Source organism: Monocercomonoides exilis, assembly GCF_001643675.1.
Source record: "Monocercomonoides exilis strain PA203 chromosome Unknown scaffold48-729018, whole genome shotgun sequence".
Taxonomy (NCBI): Eukaryota; Preaxostyla; order Oxymonadida; family Polymastigidae; genus Monocercomonoides; species Monocercomonoides exilis.
Window position 1 is genome coordinate 662,218 of NW_027150593.1, and position 27,321 is coordinate 689,538.

At 37.2% G+C, this 27,321-nt stretch overlaps 7 protein-coding genes across 7 annotated transcripts; 4 read left to right on the forward strand and 3 right to left on the reverse strand.

Moving 5' to 3' along the window:
* Positions 1–1,994: 1,994 nt before the first annotated feature.
* On the forward strand, positions 1,995–3,274 carry MONOS_15668 (uncharacterized protein; the record flags this gene model as incomplete). The annotated part of the gene is made up of 3 exons (XM_067868560.1): positions 1,995–2,057; positions 2,140–2,207; positions 3,043–3,274. 3 exons carry the CDS (start codon positions 1,995–1,997, stop codon positions 3,272–3,274), a joined length of 363 nt encoding a protein of 120 aa, XP_067721299.1.
* An 800-nt stretch (positions 3,275–4,074) lies between these two features.
* MONOS_15669 (uncharacterized protein) lies at positions 4,075–7,474 on the forward strand. The gene has a single exon (XM_067868561.1). The coding sequence runs from the start codon at positions 4,098–4,100 to the stop codon at positions 7,110–7,112; it is 3,015 nt and encodes a 1,004-aa protein (XP_067721300.1). The 5' UTR covers positions 4,075–4,097; the 3' UTR covers positions 7,113–7,474.
* Positions 7,475–9,080: 1,606 nt separating this feature from the next.
* Positions 9,081–10,273, reverse strand: MONOS_11257 (Syntaxin 6B). Its single transcript, XM_067863771.1, has 6 exons — positions 10,177–10,273; positions 9,963–10,123; positions 9,757–9,914; positions 9,604–9,708; positions 9,343–9,541; positions 9,081–9,229 (listed from the first exon to the last, which is right to left on the reverse strand). Exons 1-6 carry the CDS (start codon positions 10,239–10,241, stop codon positions 9,147–9,149), a joined length of 771 nt encoding a protein of 256 aa, XP_067721301.1. The 5' UTR covers positions 10,242–10,273; the 3' UTR covers positions 9,081–9,146.
* Positions 10,274–10,292: 19 nt separating this feature from the next.
* MONOS_11256 (uncharacterized protein) lies at positions 10,293–14,195 on the reverse strand (the record flags this gene model as incomplete). Its single annotated transcript, XM_067863770.1, has 7 exons — positions 10,293–11,218; positions 11,283–11,655; positions 11,897–12,137; positions 12,657–13,259; positions 13,409–13,865; positions 13,922–14,026; positions 14,088–14,195. 7 exons carry the CDS (start codon positions 14,193–14,195, stop codon positions 10,640–10,642), a joined length of 2,466 nt encoding a protein of 821 aa, XP_067721302.1. The 3' UTR covers positions 10,293–10,639.
* A 228-nt stretch (positions 14,196–14,423) lies between these two features.
* On the forward strand, positions 14,424–19,126 carry MONOS_11255 (putative Condensin complex subunit 2). Its single transcript, XM_067863769.1, has 6 exons — positions 14,424–14,514; positions 14,617–14,830; positions 14,880–14,926; positions 14,985–15,360; positions 15,532–16,370; positions 16,492–19,126. Exons 1-6 carry the CDS (start codon positions 14,446–14,448, stop codon positions 19,006–19,008), a joined length of 4,062 nt encoding a protein of 1,353 aa, XP_067721303.1. The 5' UTR covers positions 14,424–14,445; the 3' UTR covers positions 19,009–19,126.
* Positions 19,124–23,574, reverse strand: MONOS_11254 (uncharacterized protein; the record flags this gene model as incomplete). Its single annotated transcript, XM_067863768.1, has 2 exons — positions 19,124–23,064; positions 23,140–23,574. The coding sequence occupies 2 exons, from the start codon at positions 23,572–23,574 to the stop codon at positions 19,447–19,449; spliced, it is 4,053 nt and encodes a 1,350-aa protein (XP_067721304.1). The 3' UTR covers positions 19,124–19,446.
* Positions 23,575–23,941: 367 nt separating this feature from the next.
* Positions 23,942–27,321, forward strand: MONOS_11253 (uncharacterized protein; the record flags this gene model as incomplete). The annotated part of the gene is made up of 4 exons (XM_067863767.1): positions 23,942–23,974; positions 24,058–24,208; positions 24,262–25,103; positions 25,386–27,321. 4 exons carry the CDS (start codon positions 23,942–23,944, stop codon positions 27,066–27,068), a joined length of 2,709 nt encoding a protein of 902 aa, XP_067721305.1. The 3' UTR covers positions 27,069–27,321.

Consider the following 27,321-nt stretch of genomic DNA (forward strand, 5'->3'; position numbering starts at 1 on the left):
ATTATGATACAAAAAAGAATTGTGGATTATTGAATTTCGAGAAAGATTCAAAAATATTGAATGGAAAAAAAGGTCTAAAGCAAAATATTCTGGATCAAAGAACATCCAATTTTTTGAATTTTTGAAGGATTGATCACTTTAAACAAAAAAGGATTTTCTTGATCTTCCAAGCAAAACATTTTGAGCAGGCTTTATTCAAGTTATTTTCTTGAAACAGCATACACTTATCAAGTTTATCTGCAATTAATAATGTTTTCGCAGTGCTTGTTTGAAATTAAAAGATGTTTGTGTTTGTCTATAATCTCGTTTTAAACTTTGAGTTATTTTTCATATGTTCAGAACAAATAATGAACGAAGAGGATGCATTATATAATGCCGAAGAGGAAGAGGAGAAGAAGAAGGAGAAGGTGAAGAAGATTTTGAAGAAGATATGGATTATTATGAGGATTATGATATGGATAACCTTTATGAATATTATCAATCAGAACTTGCAGAAAAGTTCACAAGTTAGTGCATTTTTTTCTTGATTAAACATTCAATGCTTTGAATTTTTTTTTTAAATTTTTATTTTTATTTTTATTTTTATTTTTACATTTATTTTTGTTTTAAAATTTTTTTTTTGAAATGGAGAAAAAGACAAAATTGATAGTTCTGAAAATACTTGTACTCTCACTTATTACTTTCATTTATCTCACTTTCTCGTCTTCTCGTCTTCTCGTCTTCCCTCTCTTGAAATTCAGCATTCTCATAAATGTATTTTTCAACCTTCAAACCCTCTTCTTGAACTCTTCTCTTCCTTTTTCACTCTTTCCTTTCGCCAAAAATCATCTTCAATTATCTGTATCGCATATCCACTCTTGAATAACCTTTCATAGTGGAATATTTAATCTCTTTTACCCTTTCTCTTTCTTCACTTTTCATCTTTTTGCTCTCCCTGAACTCTTCTTTTAAAAGCCATCTTGTCCTCCCACTCTATCTCGAATATTCCTTTCAACAACAAAAACAGTGAAAATCAATTCAAAATTCCAAAAAATATAATTAACATGAATGGAGATTTTTTACCCTTTTCAGTGATTCGAATAATCGAAAATGCACATTTCCTGCAATTAAATGCAATCAGCCCATTTCTATTTCTTCATTCCCTCATTTTTCAACAGTCTTATCAGCAGGTTAACCAATCGTTTCTTTGACAATCTTTCCCAACTCCATTTCCTTCGATTTCCGTTCAATTTGAAAGAAGTGGCGATTATCTTTGATTTTCAAGTCTATCCTGTTTAACGAGAAACTTAGTTTGCTTTGTCAAAAAATCTATCATATCCTTCATCCTCCCAATCACATCATTCTGTAAAGTCTTCAATAGCTCTCGCTTCTCATTATAAATATTAACTTATGGGCATATGATACAAATACGCCACCTTGCCAAATTTAAGATGAACTTAGGATCATATGTTAATAGCACATTTAAAAAGACAATTCAATCGTTTATTAGTGGAAAAATCAGATTTTATTGAATAAAATATTGATCAACCCATTGAAAATTCTAAATATTTGTGCACAAAATTGTCAGTTTTAATATTGATGAGTATATATATTATACCAAAAACATTCACGAATGTCAAACATTTAATCATTTGATGGAGGAAAAACAGAATTTATTGAAGATTTTTTGCGATAATGGAGAAACCACGCAATGGATTCACGACAATGTGATTAGCACTGCCAGAAGATGCCCAATAGCAACTTGTCGTTCATTAATGATTGTAATTTGAGGAAGAAAAGGAAAATGGTTCTTCAGATGTCACAAATGCAGAAAAGAAGTTTCTTATAAAACAGGAACTCCGTTTGCAAAATCAAAACTCACAATTGAAAATCTAATTCTGATTTTTTTCTTCTTTTCCCATCATCTCAATATTTAACAAACATCATTTCTAACTTCATGTTTAAGACACAGAGTTTCTCATTATTATTGCATTTGTCGGAGAACATGTGCTCAGATGATTGGTGGAATTCAAACTTCCACAGGAGGTCCTGGCCGCATTGTGGTAATTGATGAACCTGTTTGGAGAAGGCGAAAATACAAGAGAAATTTTGATTCTTTATCTGTCGAATCTTAATTATCAATTGAATTTTTTTTATCAGGACGTGCTAAGAAGCAGATATGGATTTTCGGTGCTCAGGAACGTGGAAGAAAAGCATTTGTTTATCAAGTGTGCAACAGATCTGCCTCTGAATCAATTCCGTTTAAAAATATATATATACGTCCAGGAACAGAAATCCACTCTGATCAATTGAAAGCATATTTTTCTTTAAGTGAGGATGGATTCACACACAAGACCGTCAATCATTCCGAGCATTTTGTGGGTTTTTATTTTCTCTTTTTATTGTCATTTTTCATGTAATGTTATTTCTCACTTATTCAGATCCAATTACCGGTGCTTGAACAATTCATATTGAAACGTTGTGGGATGCGCTTCGTAAGTTCATGCCTTCTCAAGGAGTGAGAATTAATAGAATGCATGTATTTTTCTATTCATTTTTGTTTTTCAGAAATCGAAAAGTTGATTTTTCCATTTTTGTGTCGAATGTGATGAAATACAGTCTAAACAGGATATGATCACGTCGAATACAATCGCATTCGTTTATAGTCACATTTTTCGATGCACCGATATTTTTTGACAGTTTTTCATACATTTTCCATCGCATATAATCACAGGGCTAAATATTTCTAATCACATCTTTTATTATAATGTGTGCTTTTTTCAATGAAAAATCGATTTTTTGATCAAAATTTTCGATTTTTTTTGATTTTTCAAAATTATGTTTAAATAAGTCTTAATAACATAATCAAACATAAAAAATTGTTTTATCTATTGAAAAATGCGTTTAAATGTAGAATTTTCGAACATTTAAAATTTGACCCAAAATTCATTAATTGATTAATTAATTTTTATTTTTTCTGTGTAAATCATCATCGTGTATAGTCACAATCGGATAGAGTCACAAAAAGTTGTGCAAAAACCGATGTGATTATATCCGGTTTAGACTGTACAGTGATGAAGAATGCAAAGCTCTTGAGGATGAAGATTTTGGTCCTGAAGAAGAGGAAGAAGAGGCTGACACTGAAATGTTTCACGAAGATGAATCTTCAAAGAAAGATTATGTGCGTGAAACAGATGCATCATCAGATGGGGCCAGGGACGGAGCTGATGCATCTGAATGGGAGGCTGATAAATATATACCGATTTTTCCACATATCATTCTTCTTAAATTTTAAAACAACATGTTCTCTTTGATTATTTCTTTGTAATATAAAGATTTGTGAGGTGGCTTATAAGTACCATTTGCCAACTTTTGAAGCAAGGATGCATTTTTGTCATTCATTTTCGTTGATTTTTTCATGTGCAAAGCACGGAAATGCATAAAATAATGAAACTTTCAAAAATAATAAAATATTTTTTTGAAATATCAAATTCAAATATAATCTTCAATTTTGTTAATTGAGTCATTCCAAGTGTCGCATTCGCTCAGTGCATTTCATAATTGCGAATAAGGTTGATTTCTGTTTTTTTTCGATGTGTCACACAAAAAATAATTCTAATTCGAAAAAAAATAATTCGATTTCGGAATTAATAATACAATTTCGTAATTTATTAATTCAATTTCGAAAAAGAATAATTCAATTTTGAAATCGAATTAATAAATTCCGAAATTGTATTATTTTTTTTCGAATTAGAATTATTTTTGGTGTATGACAAAAAATTACACAAATAAGTGATTTCAAAAATGAAATATTGCCGAGAAAGAACAATATTGATATATGAAACAGAATTCATTCTCATCCTTTATTCAAGTTTATTTCATCTCAAATAGAAAGAAAGCTTCCGAAAAATGATTTTTAAAAAAATTTAGAACAAACAGCAATGAATTTAAAAGAGATAGGTGTTTCCTGTTGAGGACCATCTTTTAAAACTAATATGAAAGGATTCTACAAAGAATAATTTGTTGACAACAAATTCATTTTTTATCACATTTTTTGTTAATTATGCCCATATTTTATAAATATCACAGAATAGAAAAAAATATTCTCTTGAGGAGCAATGCTGACTATTTTGATTTATTGCCTGTTATGTCGTCATGCAATGGAACTTGATAATCCAAGTTATCAATTGTCGAAAAACATTAACGAATGCAGTGAAAAAGACAATCAATTTATTGTTTCTGACAAAGAATCAAAATCTCTGTTGTATCCAAGCGCAGATCCGAGTGAACAAATGAATGCAACGAAGAAAGGAAAAGAAAATATCGAAAGTACTGCAATGACTGAAACGTTGAAGTCCGCAATTGAAAAATCATCAGATTATTCAGAAAAAAATGCTCATGACTCGGAAATAATAACCAAATGCAGTGAAGATGTTCTGCACGAAGATGATCCAATAAACGATAGTACTCAAATGAATAATGATTTGTTGAATAATGAGGAAAAAGAGGAAGTTTTCTTAAATGGAGAAGATGGGAATGATGATGCAGAATGCGGAAAATCAGAATCGAAACCCTGCAAAACAATAAAAAGAGCGGTCGAGAAATGCATTCAAAAAGAATCAATAATTTTATGCACAACTGAGGAAAGTAACAAATATGATGCTGAGCCAATCACATTTGAAGATCGGAACGTTGAGATCAAAAGCAATGACAACTTCTTCATTACAATCATCACTGCTTTAGATGAATCAAAGGTTCAACAGGGTGATGCACTGCTAAATATTAAGCAAAACGGACGTCTTACTCTGGAAAAAGCATATGTTCAAGTAAATTCTTCACGTGAAAGTGGCCGAAATCAGGGTTTGACTCTTGTAGAAGGAGATAATGCGACTTTTAAGGCTAGTCACACGCATATAACAATTGCTGATTACGAGAAAGGGTTGAATTGCGTTTTATTTGAATGTAAATTAGGATCATTGCATTTTTTTGAAACAGAAATTTCGCACTTTAGATCTTCTTTCGCTTTAATACATGCAGAAGTATCAGATGCAGTTGTTTTCTTTTGTTCAACGTTGAATGGACTCACAACAACAAGTACAACACAATCAGTAATTACGATTATGAGTGGATGCAAGCTGCTGGCTTTGATAGATTCAAATTTTTCAGATTGTTGCTCAACAGAACATAAACTAGGAGGGGCATTATATTGGGAAATAGGAAACGGAGATAATACTCATGAAATAGCAAATTCAAACTTTTGCAATTGCTCTTGCAAGAGCAAAGAAGCAAACGGACATCAAAACGAAGAATCAAAAGGTGGAGCAATGTACATTCGTGGAAATGATGGAGTGATCGATGCATTGAATCTTTCTTTGAAAAATGTTGCATTCTCCGATTGTTCAGCTGACAAAGGTGAATATATATTTTTGTCTTTGGCATCTGGCCGAGAACAAATACCGGAAGACAAATTATCATTTGATATGGAAGAGATTTATGGAAAGCCAAATTTCATTTTATTGGAAGAAAGGAAAGATGGAATTGGCAACATTATTGACCTAATGAACGATGGGACAAAAAGGCTTCCATATTCTGCACAAAATATCTATGTTGGAGGAGAGACATCAAGCCAGGAAAAAACTTGCGGAAGGAAAGAAGAACCTTGCAATTTGTTGAAAACAGGTAAAAGCCACATAGTCAAAGGCGGTCATGCTATGATATTTGTGATTGGAAGAGTTGCTGTTGATGAACCATTTATATATGATGAAGCTGTAACATTAACATCTGCCATAAATGATTGCTCAATGCCATTTTCTGAAAATGAACAAAAACGAGGAATTCTACGTGTTGGAGCGAAGATTGAAGCTAAAGAATCAAAAGCTGTTTTTGAGATTCAATATCGTGATACAAAAATTGAGCATATCGATTTTGAATATCCTGATGCCATTGAAGGAGATGTGCTGGATATAATTTATGATAAAAACAGCTTACAAATATTTGACGTGGTGTTCAGACCTTGGAAGACTGAGCTAAAGGGAGAAAATGTTCTTGGCGGAGAAGGAAAACCTTTGCCATACAGGCTGATTGTGAAAGAAAAATCAACGGGCGACATTACCAGGTTGGTTGTCCATGGAAGAAATAGCAATGATAATGGGGAAAATCATCGAAACAACAATCAAATGGAAAATTTTATAAAACTAAGTGAAATGGAAGAAATCAAACAAAATTCTGGAATCGTTGAAGAAGTCGTAGAAGATGACAATCCGTTGTGTTCTTGGGATTCTGGACTTATATTCATTAATCAGGGTTATTATTCATACATCAACGACAGTTCATTTACCGATATCAGCGAGGGTGCCATTTTTGTGGAATCATCTAGTTTGAATATGAACAATTGCAGCTTTGAAAATAACCATCCGATCAATGAAGATTGGATGAAATTTCCTTCTCTGCATCACAACTTCCGTGTTAAGAAGAAAAGTACTGATGAATACATTTACATTAATTCATTGAGAAAAGGAAGTGATGGGACAGAGGGAAAGCCATTGGGAATGATTTCTTTTGCTAATGTTGGAGGATCTGCTGTGGATAACACAAGCTCACTTTTTTTCATACCTGTTTTGTTGAATGTATCTCTGGAAAAAGAGGATCAGAGGAATGTAAATGGAATGGTTTATCGAACAAATGACGAATCTGTCATTGCGGTTGTGAGCGGAGAATATTTATTTCCTTGCGGTTTGACGTTTGAAGCATCAAAGAAAAGAAAAGACCAAGAACTGAAATGGATTGATTGCCCTGTTTCAGAATATGTTAACGAAACAAGAATGAATGTTAAAATCCCGAAATCGGTTCTTGATATTGATGACTACACATCTATTGTCTGCCGCTTATCTTATCCAAATGGCATGATGGATGAAAAAAAGAGCAAATCAAAAGAGTTTGTTTTCGTAAAGCAAAAGAAAGAAGAAACTGCAAATGACGAACCTAAAGACAAGAAATCTTCTCACATAATTATAATCGCTGTTTCCGTGAGCGTTTTTGTTGTGGTTGCAGTGGTTATAGCCATTGTTGTTATTTGTGTTGTGAAATATAAGAATCGCAATCGGTACAAGTCAATTAACGATATATCGAAATGAAAAAGGAAGCAAGAGAATTATCATAAATGAAATTTAATAAAAGAGTTTGCTTCTGATTATCGTCGTTTTTGAAAAAGAAAAAGGGGTATTTATTTATATTTCTATTTCTATTTCTATTTTATTTTATTTTATTTTTTTAAATAAGCAAATCTTTTTGTACAGAATTGCTTTTATTGGAGATCTGTTATATACTTCCAGATCGTTTTCTGTTAAGATTTTAATTTCCATTTCATAGAGTGAATGGTAATTGATCTTTCTTCTTGACATGTTTATAAACATATCACAAACAATTTTTGATTGAAAATACTGTTAAACGAACATCTCATAAATATTCCAATAAATGAGCATTCAAGATGAATAAAGCTTTTTTTTTTTTTTTTTTTTTTTTTTTTTTTTTTTGCGTGTGTGTGTGTGTGTGTGTGTGTGTGTGTGTGTACATTTTTCGAAAAGTCTAATCAGTCGTATTTTGCACATAAAAAGTGTTTTTAACTTAAATAAACATAAAAGCAAACTTGAAACAAGATTTCAATTTTGAATAATCAAATTAAATATGATATTTGAATCATAAAATAATTCAAGAAAAGAGAGAAAATATTGAAATTATCATTCTTCATTAATGTTGTATAAAAAAACAAAACTTTTATAACTTTTTCGTTTTTTTGAGAAATGTTAAAATTTTTATTGAGTCAAATTATTAAAATAGTGAAACAAATACAATCTAAATCGTATGCAATCCCATCGAACACAATTCACATCATCTATTTTCAAAATTTCCTATGCATCGACATCTTTTGCTTGTTTTTCACTTATTTTCCATCACAAACAATAACAGGGCCCAATATATATAATAACATTTTGTTTCATAATGGGTTCATTTTTAGTTGAAAAATTAAATTTTAATATTTTTAAAATTTATTCAAATGCATTTAATTATTGTTTTTGAAATGATTTAAATTATTTTTTCAATAGAAAAAAGTGCAGTTGTGAAGAATTTTCAAAAATTGGAAATAAAACCAAAAATTCAAAAATTAATTAATTGGGGGGAAAAACGGACTTTTATGCTTTTTTTTGCACAAAGCATGAAAATTTTGTTTCACTCGCAATATTATAAAACTTTATCAGATTTCAAAATGAATAAGATTCTCATTTCCATAAACCGGTGTCATTGATATAATAGTTAAGAACAAAACCCGCACTTTTGCAAAAACCCGCACACTTGACATTTTCCATCGAAATGCTATTCCACTTTCATATGTGTGAAAGCGTTTTGCATTTCATTTCCACCATTAACTATTATTTGTCCAATATTTTATATTTCGATAGAAAAATCAAAAACAAATAATTTTGATCTTTTTTGATCTTTTGATTTTTCAATCGAAATACAATTTGGCTGATCCTTTTTTAATTCTAACTTTCGTTCGAGTTTTGATTCAAACAATAATCTTAATGGGATTTTTCATAAAAAAAAAAAAAAAAATAATTTTCTTTTTTTTCGTCATCATGCATTGGATGTGTATACCGGTGTTGTTCATTTTTCCAAAACCCCATTAAGAACAAAATTTTGATCAAAACTCGAACGAAAGGATGATTTCAAAAAGGATCAGCCATTTTTTTGTTTATTTCATTAAGGGAATATAATTATTTTTTTATTTTTGTTTTTATTTTTTTAATTTTGCTTGATACACATTTCATGAAATTCTAGTTCATGTGCGTTTGCTAATTTTGTTCAATCGTTCGGTGAATGTACAAGATTGTCTCTTCAAAGATAACATTTTTCAAAAAAGGATGTCCTTGTCAAAAATAAATCAACTATTCCACAAAAAAGATGAAAATGCATTTGCCAAATTATGCATTCAAAGTTTAAACATAATTCAATTTTATTTTGCATTTTACTAACAATAAAAGATAAATCATTTATTCAAGATAAAACAAAAAATGAAAATATCTTTATTTTTAAGATTAAAAATGTTTTCATAATTTTAATTTCAAATGTTTCGGTTCGAATCAAGAAAAATGAAGTGATCCAGAAATGTCTCAGAACATCATTCTAAATAAAATTACAATCAGAATAATCAAAACTATGACTAAAAAAAGGATTAAGCACCACTTCTTTTTGTCTAAAAGAATATTCATATCATTAAATGAGTAAGATAAAAATTTGAAAAAGCAGTTATCATTGAATGAAAAAAAAAATAAAAAAATGAATAAGTATTACAAAAAACGATGAAACCTTTTGTATTTATTATTTTATCCATCGCCTTATTGAGTACACCTAATTTTCTATTTTGTTTTTCCACGTTTTCACTGATTTCTTCAATTTCTCGCGTTGTATCGTCGACAGCATTTCCAATTTCAAGTCCGACTTGATGAAGAGTTTGCGCATGTTCGTGAAGAATATCTAATTTGTTGTCTTGATCACGAAAAATTTGCTATTTTTTATGGAATTTCATATTTTTGGCACAAGCAACAAAAATTATTTTGATGGACAAACCTCTTGCTGTAATGTCTCTTCTTCCAAATACTTTTGATTAAATGCTGTCATTTCTTCTTCAAATCGTTTTTTTGTAGATATTTGAGGTTCTTGTGGAATCAATCTCTTATAGGAAGAATTTCAGTAATTTTTAAATAGAAATAAGATTCACACGTTCCTCTGTATCTGACGCATTTTTTGCTTTGATAATGATGAATTTATTGATTCTTCAATTGCTTGTATTTGATCTTTGACTTCTCTATAAAATGTCCGTCGACGCTCAATTTCCTCAAAAGATACCCCATACTTCTGGGAATGTGCTTCAGTAAGATCTATTTGATGTTTCAAAATTTAATATTTTTTTAATCTCATGAAAAAACCTATTGTTTGTCCAAAATATGCTAAATCATCTGAAAATGAATGGATACTTTCCTTTAAATCTGCAGTAGCTTTATCTAATATTTCAAAATTCCCATCAGCTAAAAGCTGCTTCCATCTTGAATGCGCATCATTCAAACGAGAAATTGTTCTCTGTATTTCACTTCATAAAAAAAACAAAAACCATACACATAACATAATTATAAAAATAAGCACCCTTTTGTAAGATAATATGGATCTGTTGTTGTTGTTGACGAAGATTTAGAATCTTTATACGCCATTACAAAAATATCATATTAACTGAGAAGACAATATGGTTGTAACTGAAATTGAAATTTTCAAAACAATTTCTTTTAAAAGATAACAAAAAAAAATGCAACCAATAAATTGAAACAACGGTGAATTGAGCAAAAAACAAATCAAAAAAACAAATCAAAATATTGAAAAATTTTCACATAATGTAAGTTTCATGCATTCATCAAAAAATATAATTTGAAGAGCAAATTTTCAATGCAAAAAGAATGACAACCAATTACCTCTTTTGTACCTTTGAACCAAAGCGAAAATTTCATAAAAGGCATAATTTTTGAGATAATGAACATGTAAGAAAAAATCCATCGTGGAGCAAATACGCTAAGTTCTCATTGTAAATTAAAAAAATACTTTTTTCATTAAAGTTCTATTCTTCATTTGATGCATTTGCTTTTATTTCATTTAGGAGTAATGATGCCTTTCGAAATAGAACTGGCTGAATAGCATTTGATTGTTCATTATCTTCACAAATTGGACTTATAATCTGATCCTTGGTGATGTTTTTCTCAATGACAATCTTTTCGCCAATTGGTTTCACCTCTTGAGTAAGTTGCCCTTCTTCCTCATCTTCGTTGTCGTCACATTCATTTGAATGCTTTCGTTTTTCTGGAGATTCCTCCAAGGATACTATTTCAGATCCTTCACCTTGACCATCTGTTTCTGTAAGCTCAATACTTGTATCAACTGTATCTACCCAATCTGCTTCGTTGTTTTGCATCCAATCCGGATCTTCTTCTTCACAATTTTCTTCCTTCTGCTCCATTGATTTATCAAGTCCATCCATTGCAAGAATTGACTGTTGCTCGGATAAGCCAAGTTGTTCCTTTGAATTAACTTCAGAAGCACATGGAACGTTACATGATGATGCTGATGGTGAACTTTCTTTTTTTGATTCTCCATTATTTTCAATTCCATCTCTGCTTTCACTTTCAATACTCTCCGTTATCTGAAAAATTTCGAAAGAAAATTAATAGCAAATCTTCAGTTTTTAATAATAATAGCAAAACAACCTTTTGAAGATTGAGTGTCTTTGATTTTAATTCAGGTGGTTGCAAGGATTCTAAGGCTTGCTCTGGATGTTGAATCATGTCTATTCTTGTCTGATAATAGTGAAGTGCGTCGCAACCCGAAGAGAATCTTTCTTTTAACTGTAGTAACTTGTGCTCAATCTTTGATTGAAGAGGAGATGCAATCCTATCCTTTAATAAAAATAAACATATTTTATTATATTGCTCTTGACTCAATGGTGGAGATGGTAATGATTCTTCTGCTTTTGAAGACATGCAGACTTCAATGACGGCTTTAACAAATGGATATAGAAATTGAGGAGCATCAACGGTGTAGCTCGATAGAGATGAATGAGTTTTCATTTTAAAGTCAAATCTAAAATAAATGCAGCAATAAAAGCGACAATAGAAGATTCGACAAAATTGTTGTACATATTTTATTTTAATATCAAGCAAAGGCATACTTGAAACAGTCAATTTAAAAGCTTGCAAATCAAAAATCCGGAAATAAATAAAAATTTATGGGTTGAATATTTCGTTTGAAAGAATAATTATAATCTGAGAAATGATATCCAATAAAATATCAATTTTTTAATTCAAAAAGCAATTCCATTCACTTGACACTAAAGTGGCCCGCAACAATGGAATCATTTTCTATTTTTATTGTCTGATTATTCTCTTTCTCCTTCTCTTCAATAGCTTCATGAAATGCTTTGTATCTTTCTTCTTTCTGAAGAATTAAGTTGGTGTTGTACATTTCTTTTTGCTCAAGAAGAGCATTCAATTCGGAATCTATCTGGGCATCTTCATTATATTTCAATTCTCGTTTGACTTCTGCATTTTGCTTTGAACTTTGATCTTCATGTTTTTCTTCCATTTCATTATTCAACGAATCCTCTTTTTCTGTTTCCTTTCTCTTAAATGCTCTTCCTCTTTTTTGGGCTTCTGTTTTTTCTTTGCAGAGTTCAATTGCTTTGTCAATCATATTCACAGCTGAAAAAGAGAACGAAAAGAAGAAAGATTGAAAAAAAAAATTATTAGAATCAAAGGGATGAATGTTTGAATACGTTAAATATAATAATAATAATAATAATAATAATAATAATAATAATAATAATAATAATAATAATAATAATAATAATAATAATAATAATAATAATAATAATAATAATAATAATAATAATAATAATAATAATAATAATAATAATAATAATAATAATAATAATAATAATAATAATAATAATAATAATAATAATAATAATAATAATAATAATAATAATAATAATAATAATAATAATTTTGATAAGATAAAAAAAAAATAAAGATTTTCAAATGAAAATCAGAAAAACGTCTCATGAAAAAGCCCAGAGCAGATACCTTCCTCGTATTTCCTTGTCTCATTCAGCGCAAGCGCAGCACGTGCCCAGTTTTTGATTCTCAAGTCGCGTCTGACGGAAGGATGCAGCAGAACAACATCGAACAATTCAGGGTGTGAATGAGAAAGAGAAAGAGAATGAGAGTGAGGCTGCGAAGTGAGTGCAGAATCAACTGCTCCTGTTGCCACTGCACTCCCTTGCAGCACCGGCAGCTCCTTCGCTCTGCCTGGCCGGATGCCTTTTATCAGCCGTGTCGAATCTCTCGCGCTTTCCGGCAGCACCATCGAGTACCCGATGCTCTTCCCTTCGCCCTGCAGCTTCTTCTCCTCCGCGTCCATCTCGTCCAACAGCGCTGCCACTCTTTGTGTGTCGGCAAAGGCGTCGTACGAATGCGACAAAGACAGATGCGCCACCACGCGATGTGTCAGGCAGCGCAGGTTGTTCGGGTCAATCTCCAACGCAGCTGTGTATGCCTCGTACGCGTTGGCATAGTCCTTCCGCTTGAATGCTGCATCGCCAAGTGACTGCAGATAATCAACAGACTGATACTTCTCGTCATCGGAGGTGTACACAGGTGCAACTGGCCGATGGATAACTGGCTTATCTGAATAATTTTAATGAGTAATTTTTATAAAAAAAGTGATATATAAAAGACAATAATCGATTGGAAAGAGAGAGAAAGAGAAAGAGAGAAAACAGATTTGACATAAAAACCACTTCTTTTAACTGTTTAAATAATCGATAACAAAACACCTTCTTTCGTTCTTGCAGGAAGGTTGAACAATCCAGGCTTTGGAGTAAAGCTTGAAACAACCACAGCTCCGCTTCTGACAGGGGGAAGTTCTCTGGGCGGAGGAAGGGAAATAACAGATGATGTGCTGCTTTCCGTTGAAGAAGCATCTGATTGTGCTTCTGAAGAATGATTCGATGAAATTGTGTTTTGCTTGGTTGAAGATAATTCCATTGAGGAAGAAGGCTGTGTGGAAGATGATGGAGATTCATATGATGATGAAGATGAAGCCGAAGTGGAAGAAGCTGAAGCTGAAGAAGAAGAAGAAGAAGAAGGAGATGATGATGAAAGGAAAAATTCTCTCATTTCATCCTGTAACTGCTTTTCAACGCGCGATCTTTCCTCCTCATCAAGATCCATGCTCTTCCCAACAAGATTTCTCTTTTTTCCTGCCTTTTCATCGTTTGCTTTTGCTTCAATCTATTTTTAAAATGAAAAAATTTCAAAAAGACATTTGATAAAATGTAGAATTTTACCTTTTTCAATAATTCACTCCATTTTTCCATTTCTTCTTTTCGTTTTATTTCTTTCTCTTTGTTTGACAATTTCAACTGAAATGAATCCCACTTTTCTTCAGTTTTCTAGCATGCATTCAAAAAGTCAAAAAAAATTATTATAATTCCTATAACTTCAGATTGTTACCTTTTTGAAAACAACTTTAACTTTTCCCTCACCATGAATAACTTCAACTTTAGTGCCAAGCTCATCAACAGGATGAACAAAGAAAAATTCGCACAAATACGGTGGCATATTTACTTTAAAGTAAAGATCAGTACCTGTTATCAAAAAAGATAATTCATGTAATACACGAAATAAAGAAAATTGATAATATAAATCTGAATAAATTCATAGCAATCAAACATATAATATCAATGTTTTTCGTAGTAGCTCCGGGAATATATATTGTGGCAACTACAGAAGACGGAGAATCAACAGTTTCAAATCGGCATGTAATTACCATTTTTTATTAAGGGGAACAATTCAATTTTATTTTTTCATTATGAAAAAGGCCTCTCGGTCTGAAATTCTTAAAGATTATGCAAATCTTATAAAATTAAGTAATGAAAATGTGCGTCGCTCAATTAGAATTATTTCTATTTCATTGTTGAATTTTTGTAATATTTATGTATTTTTTGTCTTTCCTCACATATGTGGTGCAATGAAATTTTAGAAAATTAATACAAAGAATACATGGTCATTGAAGCTAATTGATTACATCGATGATATTATATCAACACACGAAGAAGGTGGAAGGACAAATTTTCAGTTAGCATCATGCACCTTGAATGCTTCTGTGCAAATCTATGGTACAAGAGTTGATTCAGTGTATCATGATGCTTTTAAAATTGTAGGAGGACTTAATGCAGCTGGTCCACTTAATCCTGGTATGAAAATTTAAAACTTTCAACAGATTCATTTTTTTTATTTATTCAGAAACCTTTGAGGAAATAAAAGGAAAAACAAAGCACGAAACAACAAGGGTGTGATATTATTATGTAAATGAAATTGCATGCAAAATACATTTTTTCCTTATTTCAGATGAAAACTGTTGCATCATCTCAAGCAACATTGGAAACATCAGTTGATGAAATAAACGTAAAGAAATGGGATCAAAATTTTCTTGTCGATCCGATAATTTGGAGGGCTACCAGAGAAGGAGAAGAAGGAACGCTGTCAACTTCTTTGATTGTAAATTTGGAGTCGGGTGTTTGTGGAAAGATGTTATTTGATGTTTCATCATATCAAGGAAGAGAAGAGCCAGAACGATGGTACAACGGAATGTACGTAGATGGAGCAGATTGGAAGGAGATGATGAAAGAAGATCGGAAAGCCATTGAAGAAGAAGAAAAAGCAGAAATCAAAAGCATACAAACAGAAGATGAGCCAATGTGGATATGCGAAGTTCCTTCAATAGGTCTGCGCTTTATTTGACTTGTATTTTTTTATATAAAACATATTTGCTTCAAAACAATATTCACAATTTCTGTTTCTATTCTTCTTTTTGTGGGGATTTTTCTTTGGACTTATCTTTTCTCTTTCTGAATGAACATTCATATCTTCAAACTTCAAACTTGAAATTATAAAGATTTGAGTGGTTTTGAAACAGAAAACATGCAAAAGCAGATTCTGCCATCAAAGTTAGATGGAGCAGAACAGAAACGAGAGACAATGCAGACAAATGCAATGGACATCGAAGAAGAAAACAGACAGAACGATGAAAAAAGCATCCAAACATTCAAAGAAGAGATGGGTGCTGTTTCTATTTCTTCAGAAAGAGCATACGAAAGAACGGAGCACAGTGGAATGGATGCCGTCAAGCCAGTTGAAGTGAGTGAAGGATTCTGTGACGATGGAGACGACAGCGGCCTTCTGATGGACATTGACGATGATTGGCAGCCTGCTTCTGCTGAAGATGGCTCAGACGCAACAGCAGCTGCACCATCAGCAGGTGTTTCAGGAGAACAGAAAGAAGGGGAAGAAAGAGGAAGAGAAATCAAAATTGTGAATGTTGTGAATGTTATTGGTGATGCTGCTGATGCTGGCATGGATGAAGAAGACGATGCAATGCAGTCAGCCACGCAGATTGTGACAGATGCGCTTTCAGTCTTCAACCGCCCAACAACGCCAGGCGCCTTGTTCAATGCAGAAATGGGGAAATCTGACTCCTCATCGACAATTGAGTCGCCTTCACAGAGCAGTTCTGGCTTGCCACAGGCAGAAGAAACGGGGATGTTCCAGATGGAGTCGCAGTTTGTGACACCGACGATTCGTCTGACGCCTCTCAGCGAGGCAGCCACGCCGAAGCTGTTCGAGTCGGCTGTCGATACACCTGCGGGGAGAGGGGTGATGCGGACGCCCAGCCACAAGTACTCGAAGAAGATGACAGCAGAGATGGATGCCATGATGGAGAAGGCGCTGATGGAGGTGTGGCTGGTTGTGGTTCTTGTGAAGCATTGATAATATTTCACAATCATCAATCATAATTATATATGTAATTAATTTCATATCGCCATTATATATATATCATATTCTATGCTTATTTCAGGCAACAGGCAATGAAGATACACTGATGACACTCGATTATATGAACGGAGGGCAGATTGCCGCTCGGCGTGCAGCAGCGGCAAAACGCCGAATGATGAAAGAAGGTGAAGAAGAAGAAGAAGAGGAGAAAGAGAAAGAGAAGGAATCAAAGAAGAAGAAGAAGAAAGGAAAGAAAGGAGAAGGAGAAAGCGGAGAAGAAGAGGAAGAAGAAGAAGTGAAAGAAAGCGAGAAAAAGAAGAAATCGTCCAGGAAAAAAGGAGTGCTTGATTTCTCTCGCCCGATCGTGTTGGCAAGTGGCAAAGTTGTTCCGAACGGAAAAGACAAAGAAAAAGATAAAGACAAAGCAGCACGTGGCTGTATCACTTCCTTGTCCTTCTCCTCTTCCGTCAGCGACTTCCAGTTTCTTGCGGAGTGTCCGTTTCCTCCACTGAAGACTGCACACGACGCAACACTCACCCGCACTACTATCAGCAAGCTGCACACACACACAGCTGTCTCTGTCCCTCGTGACATGCACTTCACCCTCAACTCCATCACTTCTCTCTCTCTCTTCCCCCGCAACCCAACCTTTGGCGCCACATCAACCACTTCTTCCTCATCTCCTTTCGCTTTCACATTTGCACCTCCTCTTCGTGGTCGCCCGTCGCTTCTTCCTTCTCTGCCACCAGAAGCAGCCATCCGCTTTGCCGAGCTGCGTGCTCTTTTGTCGAATTTCGACTCTGACGCCGTGGCGATGCCACCGCTTCTGACACACACACGATCTGAAGTGGCGAGTGTGTTGGGAGCAGAAGGTGCCTCGCTGCTCGGGTGGGATCTGCAGAACGGCTCAGACATCTCTCCATTCGCACTGGCATTGCACGGAGCATCACTATCACGCACACAGACACAACAATTCAGCGAAGACATGCAGGAACACTCGAAGAGCGCTGCAGGAATGCAGGGTGCATCGTCTTCGTTGTCTCTTTCTTCATCAGCAGCGCCTTCTGCATCGACTTCTCCTGCACTTTCGATGGATGTTGATGGCATTGAAGGCAGAGGTGTGGCGGATGTGTTGCATGATCCGCTTGCTGTTGGGCTGCTGCATTTGGAGAACGGAATGGGAACAAGAGCGCTTTCTCCGATTGAGCAGATTGGCGAGGAAGATCTCGGAATGAGCAGCGACATGAAGGAGAAAGTGAATGAGCTGCAGATGAATGCAGAGCAGCAGCTGTTGCAAAGTGTGCTGAACGCACAGCTTGGAGGAGATGCGACACTTGCAGAACACCACAAGGCAGAAGAGACACGAACAGATGGATTGAATGAGGATGGAAATAGAAATGATGGATCTGGGGCTGATGGATCAAACAATGGTGAGGATGGGTCACAAGGATTCGGAGAGGAGAACAGGAACGATGACAATGGAGATGATTATGATGGATATGGATTTGATGGTGGAATGGATGCAGACGCTGATAGCGAAGGAGAGGAGGATAAAATGGGAAGCGGAGGAAGTATGCGCTCTACAAACAGATTGAACCAGTTCCGTTTGTTGTATGATGCACCACAGCAATCAGATGCGATTGTCACCATCACCAATCTGCCAGCATTCACTGCCTTCGACATCTACGAAGAGGAGGCAGCAGCGATGCAGCAGCAGGGGCAGACAAGCGCAAGTGGAAGTGCATCAGGAATAAAAGAAGATCAGATCTTTCCAGCTCTTACAAAGCCGCTCACAACACAATTTTCGGTGTTCAAAGTGGAAGATGTGCAGCTGGATGAAGCACTGGCTGCAAGCAACACGACTGCTGATTCGCTGATGGACGAGAAAAAGTTTGATGCGAAAGAAGAAAGCAATCTTTCGTTGGTGCAGGCTGAAACTATTTCTATCAGCACTTTGGGTGTTGCCCAGAGGAGACAGAGGCGTCTTGTGCCAAGGCCGCCGATGGTCAGGGCAATTGTGATTCATTTTGATAGTGTGCCGAAGCGAGTGGATATGCACAGACTGAAGAGAGGGATGTGGAAGGAGCTGAAGAAGGACATTGTGGCGAAGAAGACGCAGTGGAAGATGTACAATCAGCAGACTGCCGAAGCAAACAAAAAGCTCAAAATGGAAGAAAATGCTGCATCAGATGGGATGGAACAAGAGCAAAAAAGAGAAGAGAGCGAGACATCTGAACAAAACAAGCCAGAAGTACTGTCTTCAGACAATCAGGCTGAAGTTGTGCCAGTTGAAAAGCCGAAGCTTGTGCACTCATTCCGAGCGTCGTTGTCGACATTGTCTTCTGTTCTGCCTCCATCACAGCTGAAGGAGACGTCGGTGCATTTGGCGTTTCTGTGTCTTCTGCATATGGCAAATGATCACAACCTCGTGCTGACAGAACAGTCGAATGGAAGTGCAGTGGCAGAAAGCAGCGAACAAAATGAAGGAGAAGAGAAGAGAAGTGATATTCTGATAAATGATGAGGAAGAAGGAGAGTTTTTAAATACACTGAAGGTGTCAACAAGAAGCAGAAGAGAAAAAAGAATTCAATGGGGTTGATATGAATCAGCATCCTTTTAATCATTTTTATCAATTTTTAAATGTTTTTAAAACATTTTTTGTTCATTTTTGCTTTCACAAATGTGGAAGAACTTTAAAAAATCAATAAAACATATTTCTCTTTTGAGATTTGGCAAAGTTCATTTTATCTTTAAAGTGAATTGTTTTGCGACAAAATGAGAAGAAGAAGAAGAGAAGAAGAAGAGATGCATTTTTGCGGACTACATATGCACATAAATAAAAGGACTTGTAAGAGAAGCTGTTTAAAAAACTAAACATTTCATAAAAGTATGAAAGATTCACAAAGAGAAGAAAGCAAATAAACAAAACCAAAGACAACCAAATTCTTTATTCACTTCTTTTTTATTTTTTAAAAAATAAAAAAGGAAACAAACATATAAATAAAAATATTTTTTAAAAATAGATAATTAAATACGCTTAAGGAAATGGAGTGGGGAGGGGCATGACGATTGGGCGGGGTGTGCGGAGTGGAGAGAGTGAAGAGCGCAGACGTGAAGTGGTGTCACCCGCACGGAACGAGGGATAAGACGGGGAAGCATACGAAGAGCCGATGAATGTGGAGGAAGGAGATACATTTGATAGAGATGATGAAGAAGCAGAAACAGAAGAAGAAGAAGAAGAAGCAGAGGGAGAGGGAGAGGGAGAAGCGAGGGCAGATGGAGTGGTGGATGTTGTTGTTGGAAAGGGTGTCGGCTGAATGCTTCCTCTCGCAGCAGAAGGCGACACACGAGTTGAAGGCGCCCATGTGACAGTCTTCGAAGGCGTGCGGGCTTTGCCATTGGAAGAAGAGGAAGAGGAAGAAGAAGAAGAGGATGAATTGAGTGAAGAAAGATTATCAGAACGAATCGGATAAGAAGAGAGTGTGGAGAGTGTGTTGGTCAGCCCGTCCTGTGAGGAGCTGCTGAGAGGAATGGAATTCTCCTGAATGTGCGACATAAACGACGGAGTGCGTATCGAAGGGGCGACAGACGAGGAAAGAGGAGCATTTGCAGAAGACGAAGGCGAAGAAGAAGTGTTTCCAAGCTCATTCGACCCAATCTGATGAATGTTGCTTCGCCCATCCAAATCGGAGTCGCTGCCTCCAACTTCGTCTTCGTAGCCTTCTTCGCTCATATTTTTGCGTCTTCTGCTTTTGCTTCCACTTCCACTCATTCCTCTGCTTCTGCTTGTGCTTCGTGTTCTTTCTCGTTTTGATGCATCAAATGCATTTGAAGTTGACTGATATCCCATCGATTTTCTTGTGTTTCCTTTTCTCCCTCTTTCCTCTTCTTCGTCTCCTTGTTCACTCACATTCTCATCACCTGACTCATCATCAACAGCAACCAGATGTGCATCGTCTTCGTCGTTGAAGGAGCGGGTGAGATAAGCCGACGCAAGATGAATGGGCTGTGGCGGCTCATTAGATAGAGTATGCTGAAGAGGATGATATGGAAGAGGAGCAGAAGAAGGAGATGAGGATGAGGATGAGGAAGAGTGTTGTGTGCTATCTTTGTGAGAGAAGTGTGGAGTTGTGTCTGAGCCACGCGCCGACCGGAACGAAGGCGCAAATTGGCTGCCGCGAAACGGCGACGAAGCATCAGAAGACTGAGGCATTGTCATAAACATGCTGTCTCTCTTTCGCCTGCTGTCTTTGTCTTCCTCTCCAATCGGCTGTGAGCGAGACTTCCACGACGTCCCAAACGAAGTATTTCCTGCCCCATTTGATGCTTGAGCTGCTGCTGCCTTCTCCATCTGTCTAATTCTGCTCTCCATCTGCAGCCTCGAGTCCTCCCACGCCTGCTCCACCCTCACCCGCTCTGTGCCAAGCGTGTGCATCCTCGCTCTCAATGCAGTCAGCGCTGTTTCTGTGCGCCGCAGCTGCTCACTCAGCTCAGCCTCTCTCTGTTTCGCCTCTCTCCTCTCGCTGTCCATCGCCTCCTGCAGCTGAATCAGCTCCAACCTGGCTGACTCTTTCTCTTCACTCCGCAGCTTCATCTCGTGCTGCTTCTCTGCCTCGGCATCAGCCATCGCCTCTTCCTTCGCTCGCAGCTTGTCTCGCAATGCCTCTGCTGTTCGTGCTGCCGCATCTTTTACATTCGCAATTTCGTTCTCTTTCTCCTTCAGAAGCACCTCCGAAAGCGCCTTCTCCTTCTCCAGCTGTCTTTCGCTGTGGTTCTTCACTTCATTCAGCTCAGCCTCTTTCTCTTTTAGCAGCTCCATCCACTTTCTCCCTTGTGTCTCCAGCAGCTGCTGTGTGTTCTCGTCTCGCTTTTTCGCTGCCTGTGTGAACGACTCCTTCAGTGCCTCTATTTGGTTGTTCAGTTCGGTTATCTTCTCTTCTGCCTCGTGCTGCAGCTGCATAATATCCTCCTTCGCTTTAAGTGCGCTTTCTTCTTTCTCTTCTGACGCTGCTCGTGTCAGCTCTGTTATTCTCTTTCGAAACTCCTCTTCTTTCTTCCTCGCCTCTTCCATCTGCTTCTTCATCTCCTCCCTCAGCCCATTCAATTGCACCCCCGCGCTCTCTTCCTTCTCTGCCAGCACACTCTTAAACCTCGCCTCTGCATCTGCCTCTCTCTGCCTCGTGTCGCTCTCCCACCTCTCCCTCTCCTTCAGATGCTCCTCCATCTGCCTCTCATACCGCTCTGACCACAGCGCTGACTGCTGCTTCAGTGCTGTGTCAGTTTCCTCGCTCTTCCTTCGCATCTCCATCCGATGCTTCTCCCTCTGTGATCTGATCTCGTCTTCGTGATCAGCAGACACTTTCTTCAGCTCTTCTCTCAGTCGCTCTTTCTCCTTCCCAAACTGCGCCTCCATCTCCGCCAGCTTCGCCTCCAAGTCGCTGTAAAGCTCTTCCAAATGCGCTTTTTCGTCTTCCTGTTCTTTCTCTTTCCTTTCTAACTCTTCGGCAAACTGCACTTTCATTTGTTCAATCGCTTCGTTGTGCTCATCCTTTGTCAGTTCGCTCTTCTTCTTCCATTCTTCTTCTCTTTCTTCGTTTTCTTCCTCCTTTCGCTTCCTCTCCTCTTCTGCTACCTCCTTCATCTTCTGCACTTTCTCCTCCCATTCCCTTCTCACACACTCCATCTCTTCATTGTGCTGTGCTGCTACTTCCTCCTCTTTCCTCTCCATTTCAGCCATCTTCTGCCTCAGCATCTCCATCGAGTTCGCGTGTGTCTCGCTGATTCGTGTGATTTGCTCTGAATGTGCATTCCGCAACGCCAAAAGCTTGTCTGAAAACTCCTTTTCAGTCTGCGTCTTATCGTTTGCTGCCTCATCTGTCACTGTTTTAATCATCTCCTTGTATTTGCTTTCTATCTCTTGCATTTTTTCATCACTTTCTCTTTTTTCCTCCTCCAACTCGTTTTTCAGTGCTTCCACTTGCTCAGTCAGCTTTCCCACTTCTTCTTTGTGGGACGCCTCAACATCCTGCATCTTCTTCTCCCAAACAGCATCTCTCTCTTTCTGCTGATTGTCCATCTGCTCCGCATACTCTCTTTTGAGCTGCTGTATTGTGGTGCTGTGTTCTCGCCCTTCGTCTGCCTGTTGGTGTGTCAGTGCGCTGATCTCCTCCTGCAGCCGCTCGAGGGACAGCTGATATGCCCCTTGGCTCGACTGCTGCAGACGCCGCTGCTCTTCATACAGCGCACGTATCTCTGACAGTTCATCGATCACTCGCCTCTTTTCTTCTTCGCTTTCTGCGAGTTCTTGCTCCAGTGCATTAATCCGCTCCTCGTTTGAGGACAGCGCAGATTGAGCGGAGTTTAGCTCTTCTTGAGCCACTGATGCTTTTGTCGCTTCGTTTTTGTGGGAGTCAGTCACATTTTCAAGCTTATTCATGATGGATTGAACTCGTTTCAGAAGCTCCTGAACAGAAGAACGAGGAGTTGTCGATGTTGAAGGGGAGGAATATTCATCTTCAACTTGTGGTAATGTGTTTATTGCCTGATAAAGTTCATTTAACTCACCTGACAATTGCGCATTTTCTGTGACAAGTTGAGTGTTTTCTTCTTGAATTGAGCTCAATTTTTGTGTTAGCTGAGAAATTTCATATGTATTCTATGAAAGCACAAAAAATATGATTATTAAGAAAAGTTGTAAAAATGTGTTTTGAAAACATAAAGAAATAAAAACCTTTTCATTATAATTTTGCAACACTGTCAAATTTGTATTCATGGAACGGTTTTGTTCGTTAAGCTGTTCGACTTGGCGCATGTAAGACATCAACTTATTTCTATCTTCTGCATGTGATTCTCTTTCTGCTGTCAATTTTAAATTAAGTGCATCTATTTCTGTTTGCAAAGACGAACGAGTGTGTGAAGTGTCTGTGGAATATCTTTGCAATTGCAATTTTAATGTCGAATTTTCTTCTTCAAATCTTCGTTTCAGTTCATTCAATTGCACAGAATTTTGCGCTTTAAGACGTTGAATATCGTCCTCATAAGCTTTCTTTTGGATCTCTTTTTCTGTTTCCAGTTCACTAACTTTTGTTTGTAAAAAAGTTATTTGAATTCCTTTCTCTCTGAACTGTGCATCAAGAGTGGAATTTTTGTCTGGAGTTGAGAGCATCAACCTTCAAATTATGATCCGATTTTATCCATATTTCGTAATTTATCAATATAAACACAATCGACAATTTTGAACAATTTGGAACAAACAAAAATGTTGAAATGAAAAACAAAATCAGAAATTAATTTTCGAAAAAAAAAAGAATTTTTAAATATTATTTTTTCTGAAGTTCAAAAAGCAGCGAGTTCTAATCATTTAAGAAATGAACGATAAAAAGCTTATTGATTTGGACTTATTAATAAAAAAATCATTTTTGGAAACAGAGATAGAAGAGACAGATCCGAAGAAATTGCTGGAAACTCTTTATTCACAAAAAAGAATTGATTTGAGTCATGAAGGATTAACAGAAGTTTCTCATCTTGAGGGCATGACGGAATTGAAAAGCTTATATCTTCATCATGTATTATTTTATTTGACTATTGCTTCTTTTTTTAGAATTTTAATTCATTTTTCTATCTGAAATTTTTGAAAAAATACTTTTAGAACAAGCTAAAAACGATAGATAATTTGCAATTCAACACAAAATTGACATTTCTTTGCATTTCACACAATGAAATAGCCAATATTAGTCCATTAGCTGATCTACCATTAATTTTTCTTGATATTTCTTTCAATTGTGTTCAGAAATATGAAGGTATGATTTTTTTAACTGAAGGTGTATCTTTTTCAAATGAAGTTTTCAAAAAGATGGACTTGCGGAATTATCAAAAACGTTGGCATTTATTAGGTTAGAAGGGAATCCAATTTGTTCAAACACTTCTCTTCGTGAACGATTAATTAAAGATTATCCAAAATTAAAGGCCATAAGTGGGAAATCCGTTACAAAAGAAGAGCATTACAGGATACGAAAAGGAAAAAGTGTGCCTTTGCAAAATAAAGATGCAACTGACGAGCAAACGGACAATAATGATGATGAAGAGGAAGAAGGGGAAGAGGATGATGAAGATGAAGATGAAGATGAAGATGATGGTTCTTTATCTTGGACGACTGATGACGAAGCAGATGATTCCTATTCAAAGAAATCGAATGACCACAATATATTGAAATCAAATCTGAATTCATCTGCTTCTAATCCCAAACATGAAGCTTCTTCCGAAGAAAGCGAAAATCCGACAAAGAAAGAAAACGAGCCAACCCAACCGCTTTTGTCTGGCACCTCGCCATTTGTGTCTTCTGAGGTGTCTGCGCTGGCCAGCTCGTTTGCGCGTGTGAGCAGCAGCAGCACAGACAGTCAAGCACATTCAGAGTCTGCTCAGCAGCTGCGGTCGGCGGTGCAGAAGATTGGGATGCCTGCTGATGTCGAGGCGTCGATCAAAGAGCTGTCGGAGGAGGTGGCGCTGGTGCAGCGCGAAATGGAGAGGAAGCGGAAGGAGGTGGAGGAGAGGATCAGGAGGAAGAACGAGGAGGCGCAGAGGGAGATGGAGAGGATTCTGAAGAGCAAGATTGAGTTTAGCGAGGAAATGCAGAAGGAGAATGTGAACGATGTGCACAACATCAGCCAGAGTGTGGTGGAGGACCACAAAAAAATAGTATGTCTGCAGTGATGGCTGTCTGCTGTGTTTGTGCTATGTTCAATGTACTTGTTAAAGTTAAATGTTTTATTTGACATAAAAAGTTTTTAAGTATCTTTTTTTTTTTTTTTTTTTTTTTTTTTTTTTTTTTTTTTTTTGTATTTTTATTTTTATTTTTTGAAATTCTTTCTCTTTCTTTCTCATTTCTTTGCATTTCTATTTATCTTATTTTTTTATAATTCAATTGAACTTTCTTAATACCATTTATGTTAACAATGCTTCATGTGCTGAAACAATCAGATGGCTGAGCTGTTTGACCGCACGCAAAGCACTCTGAGTAAAGTGGAGCATTCATTCATGCAGAATGTGGAGAAAGAGAGCGAACTGCTCTCAAAAGGCGGGGAGGAAATGATCAAAGGCCTTGAGGCAATTGAGCTGGCAGCGGGCGTGCTGAGCAGAGCAGGTGATGATGACGAGGAGGAAGAGGAGAGCGAAGAAGGTATCGACAGCGAAGAAGACGAAGGCGCAAATGGCGGAGCTGATCAAAAGCAAAGTGCCGGCAGCTCAACAAAGCCGAAGAAATTGAAAGTGGGCCACCCGAATTTCAAGCTGGAAGATGCGCTGAAGGGAATCGAGCTGATTCCGGCGACTCTTTCAGAGCGGAGGAGAACACCAACGACGCGGCTGAAGACATCAGTTTCTCTGCCATCTTCTTCTTCTTCTTCTTCTTCTTCCGGAAAGTATCCAAGCTCTGTCAAATCACCAACCGGATCATCATCATCATCATCATCATCTTCTTCTTCTTCTTCTGTTCCTCAGCCGCAGACGTTCAACCTTTCTGCGGCGAAACGGATGGCGTCGAGGAGTCTCCGCGAAGAGACACAAGAAAGGGCGAGGAAAGGAAACAAACAGCTGGCTGCCTCCATCGCGTCGCTGGCAGAGCTGCTTTCGAGCGACGAGGAGAAGAGTAAAGCTTCAAGTGACTCTGATCTTTCGCTGACGTTCTCTTTCAGACCAGCTTCGTCGCGGGGACTTTCGCGCTCGCTTTCGGAGCGTTCAACAGCTTCTTTCAGCAGTCCGACTGGAACTCGCTCTCTTTCTGCTTCTTCTTCTTCCTCCTCCTCTTCCTCTTCTGCTTCTTCATCTTCACGACTCTCCAGCGGGCACAAAGCAGCTGCTACTTCGCTGAAAGCAGCCACTTCTCCAAAGCCCACAGCGCCCAAAGTGCTGTCTGTCAGTTCGTCAAGTGCCAGAGCAGCGCCAAAGGCAAAGCCAATCATCACACCCGCCTCTGCCCGCTCAGAGGCATCAGCTCTGAAGACTCGCCCATCGTCTACTGGATCAATGAGACCGCAGCAGACACACTCAGTCAGCCGCTCTGCTGTCACTTCTTCTTCTTCTTCTTCTTCTTCATTTTTGTCTTCATCGTCGTCGACTTCTGCAGGAAAAAAGGTGTCTTCGGCGCATCACCTCTTCACATACAACCCTGCTGACACTTCTTCTTCTCCACTCGCAGCACTTTCTCCACGCGATGTCACATCACAAGCCATTTCACCTCGTTCCACCTCATCATCATCATCATCATCATCATCATCATCTTCTTCTTCTTCTTCCTCTTCCTCTTCTTCTTCCTCTTCTTCTTCCTCCTCCTCTTCTTCCTCTTCTCCATTATCTTCCTCTGCTTCCACATCAGCCAGGAGGCCTTCACCGAAGCAGCCGCTGCGCAGTGCCACGTCACGGCCAGTCTCTTCTTCTGCATCCACTTCAATCCGTTCGCCCTCTCCAAAAGCAAAAGGAAAGCCACAGCAATTGCTGTCGCAGGCATCGTCACCGAAGCCAGAGAATGCAAAGTCTTCTTCGCCGCTTTCTCTTTCAGGAATGTCCATTGGGTGCAAAAGGCAGCCATCACCTGCTCGCAGCGGAAGTCAGCCTGTTCATGCAGCGAAGCAATATAGCGGGCAATCAAGGCCTCACGTACAATGAAGGATTCTTTTTGTTTTGCCTTTGGAAAACTTATTTTAATGGCTGATCTTTTTTTAGAAATATTCTTTCATTCGAATTTTGATCAAATTATAATTCTCAATGAGCGTAATGAAAAATGTGTGAAAAAATCATTTGCATTGTATTCATTTCCTCATGTTTTAATGTGAAAAATTTTTTCGATCTTGAATGTGTTAAAATAGGTTGATTTTTTTATCCTGTAATTTATTTATATAAAAAAATGACGGGTACTGAC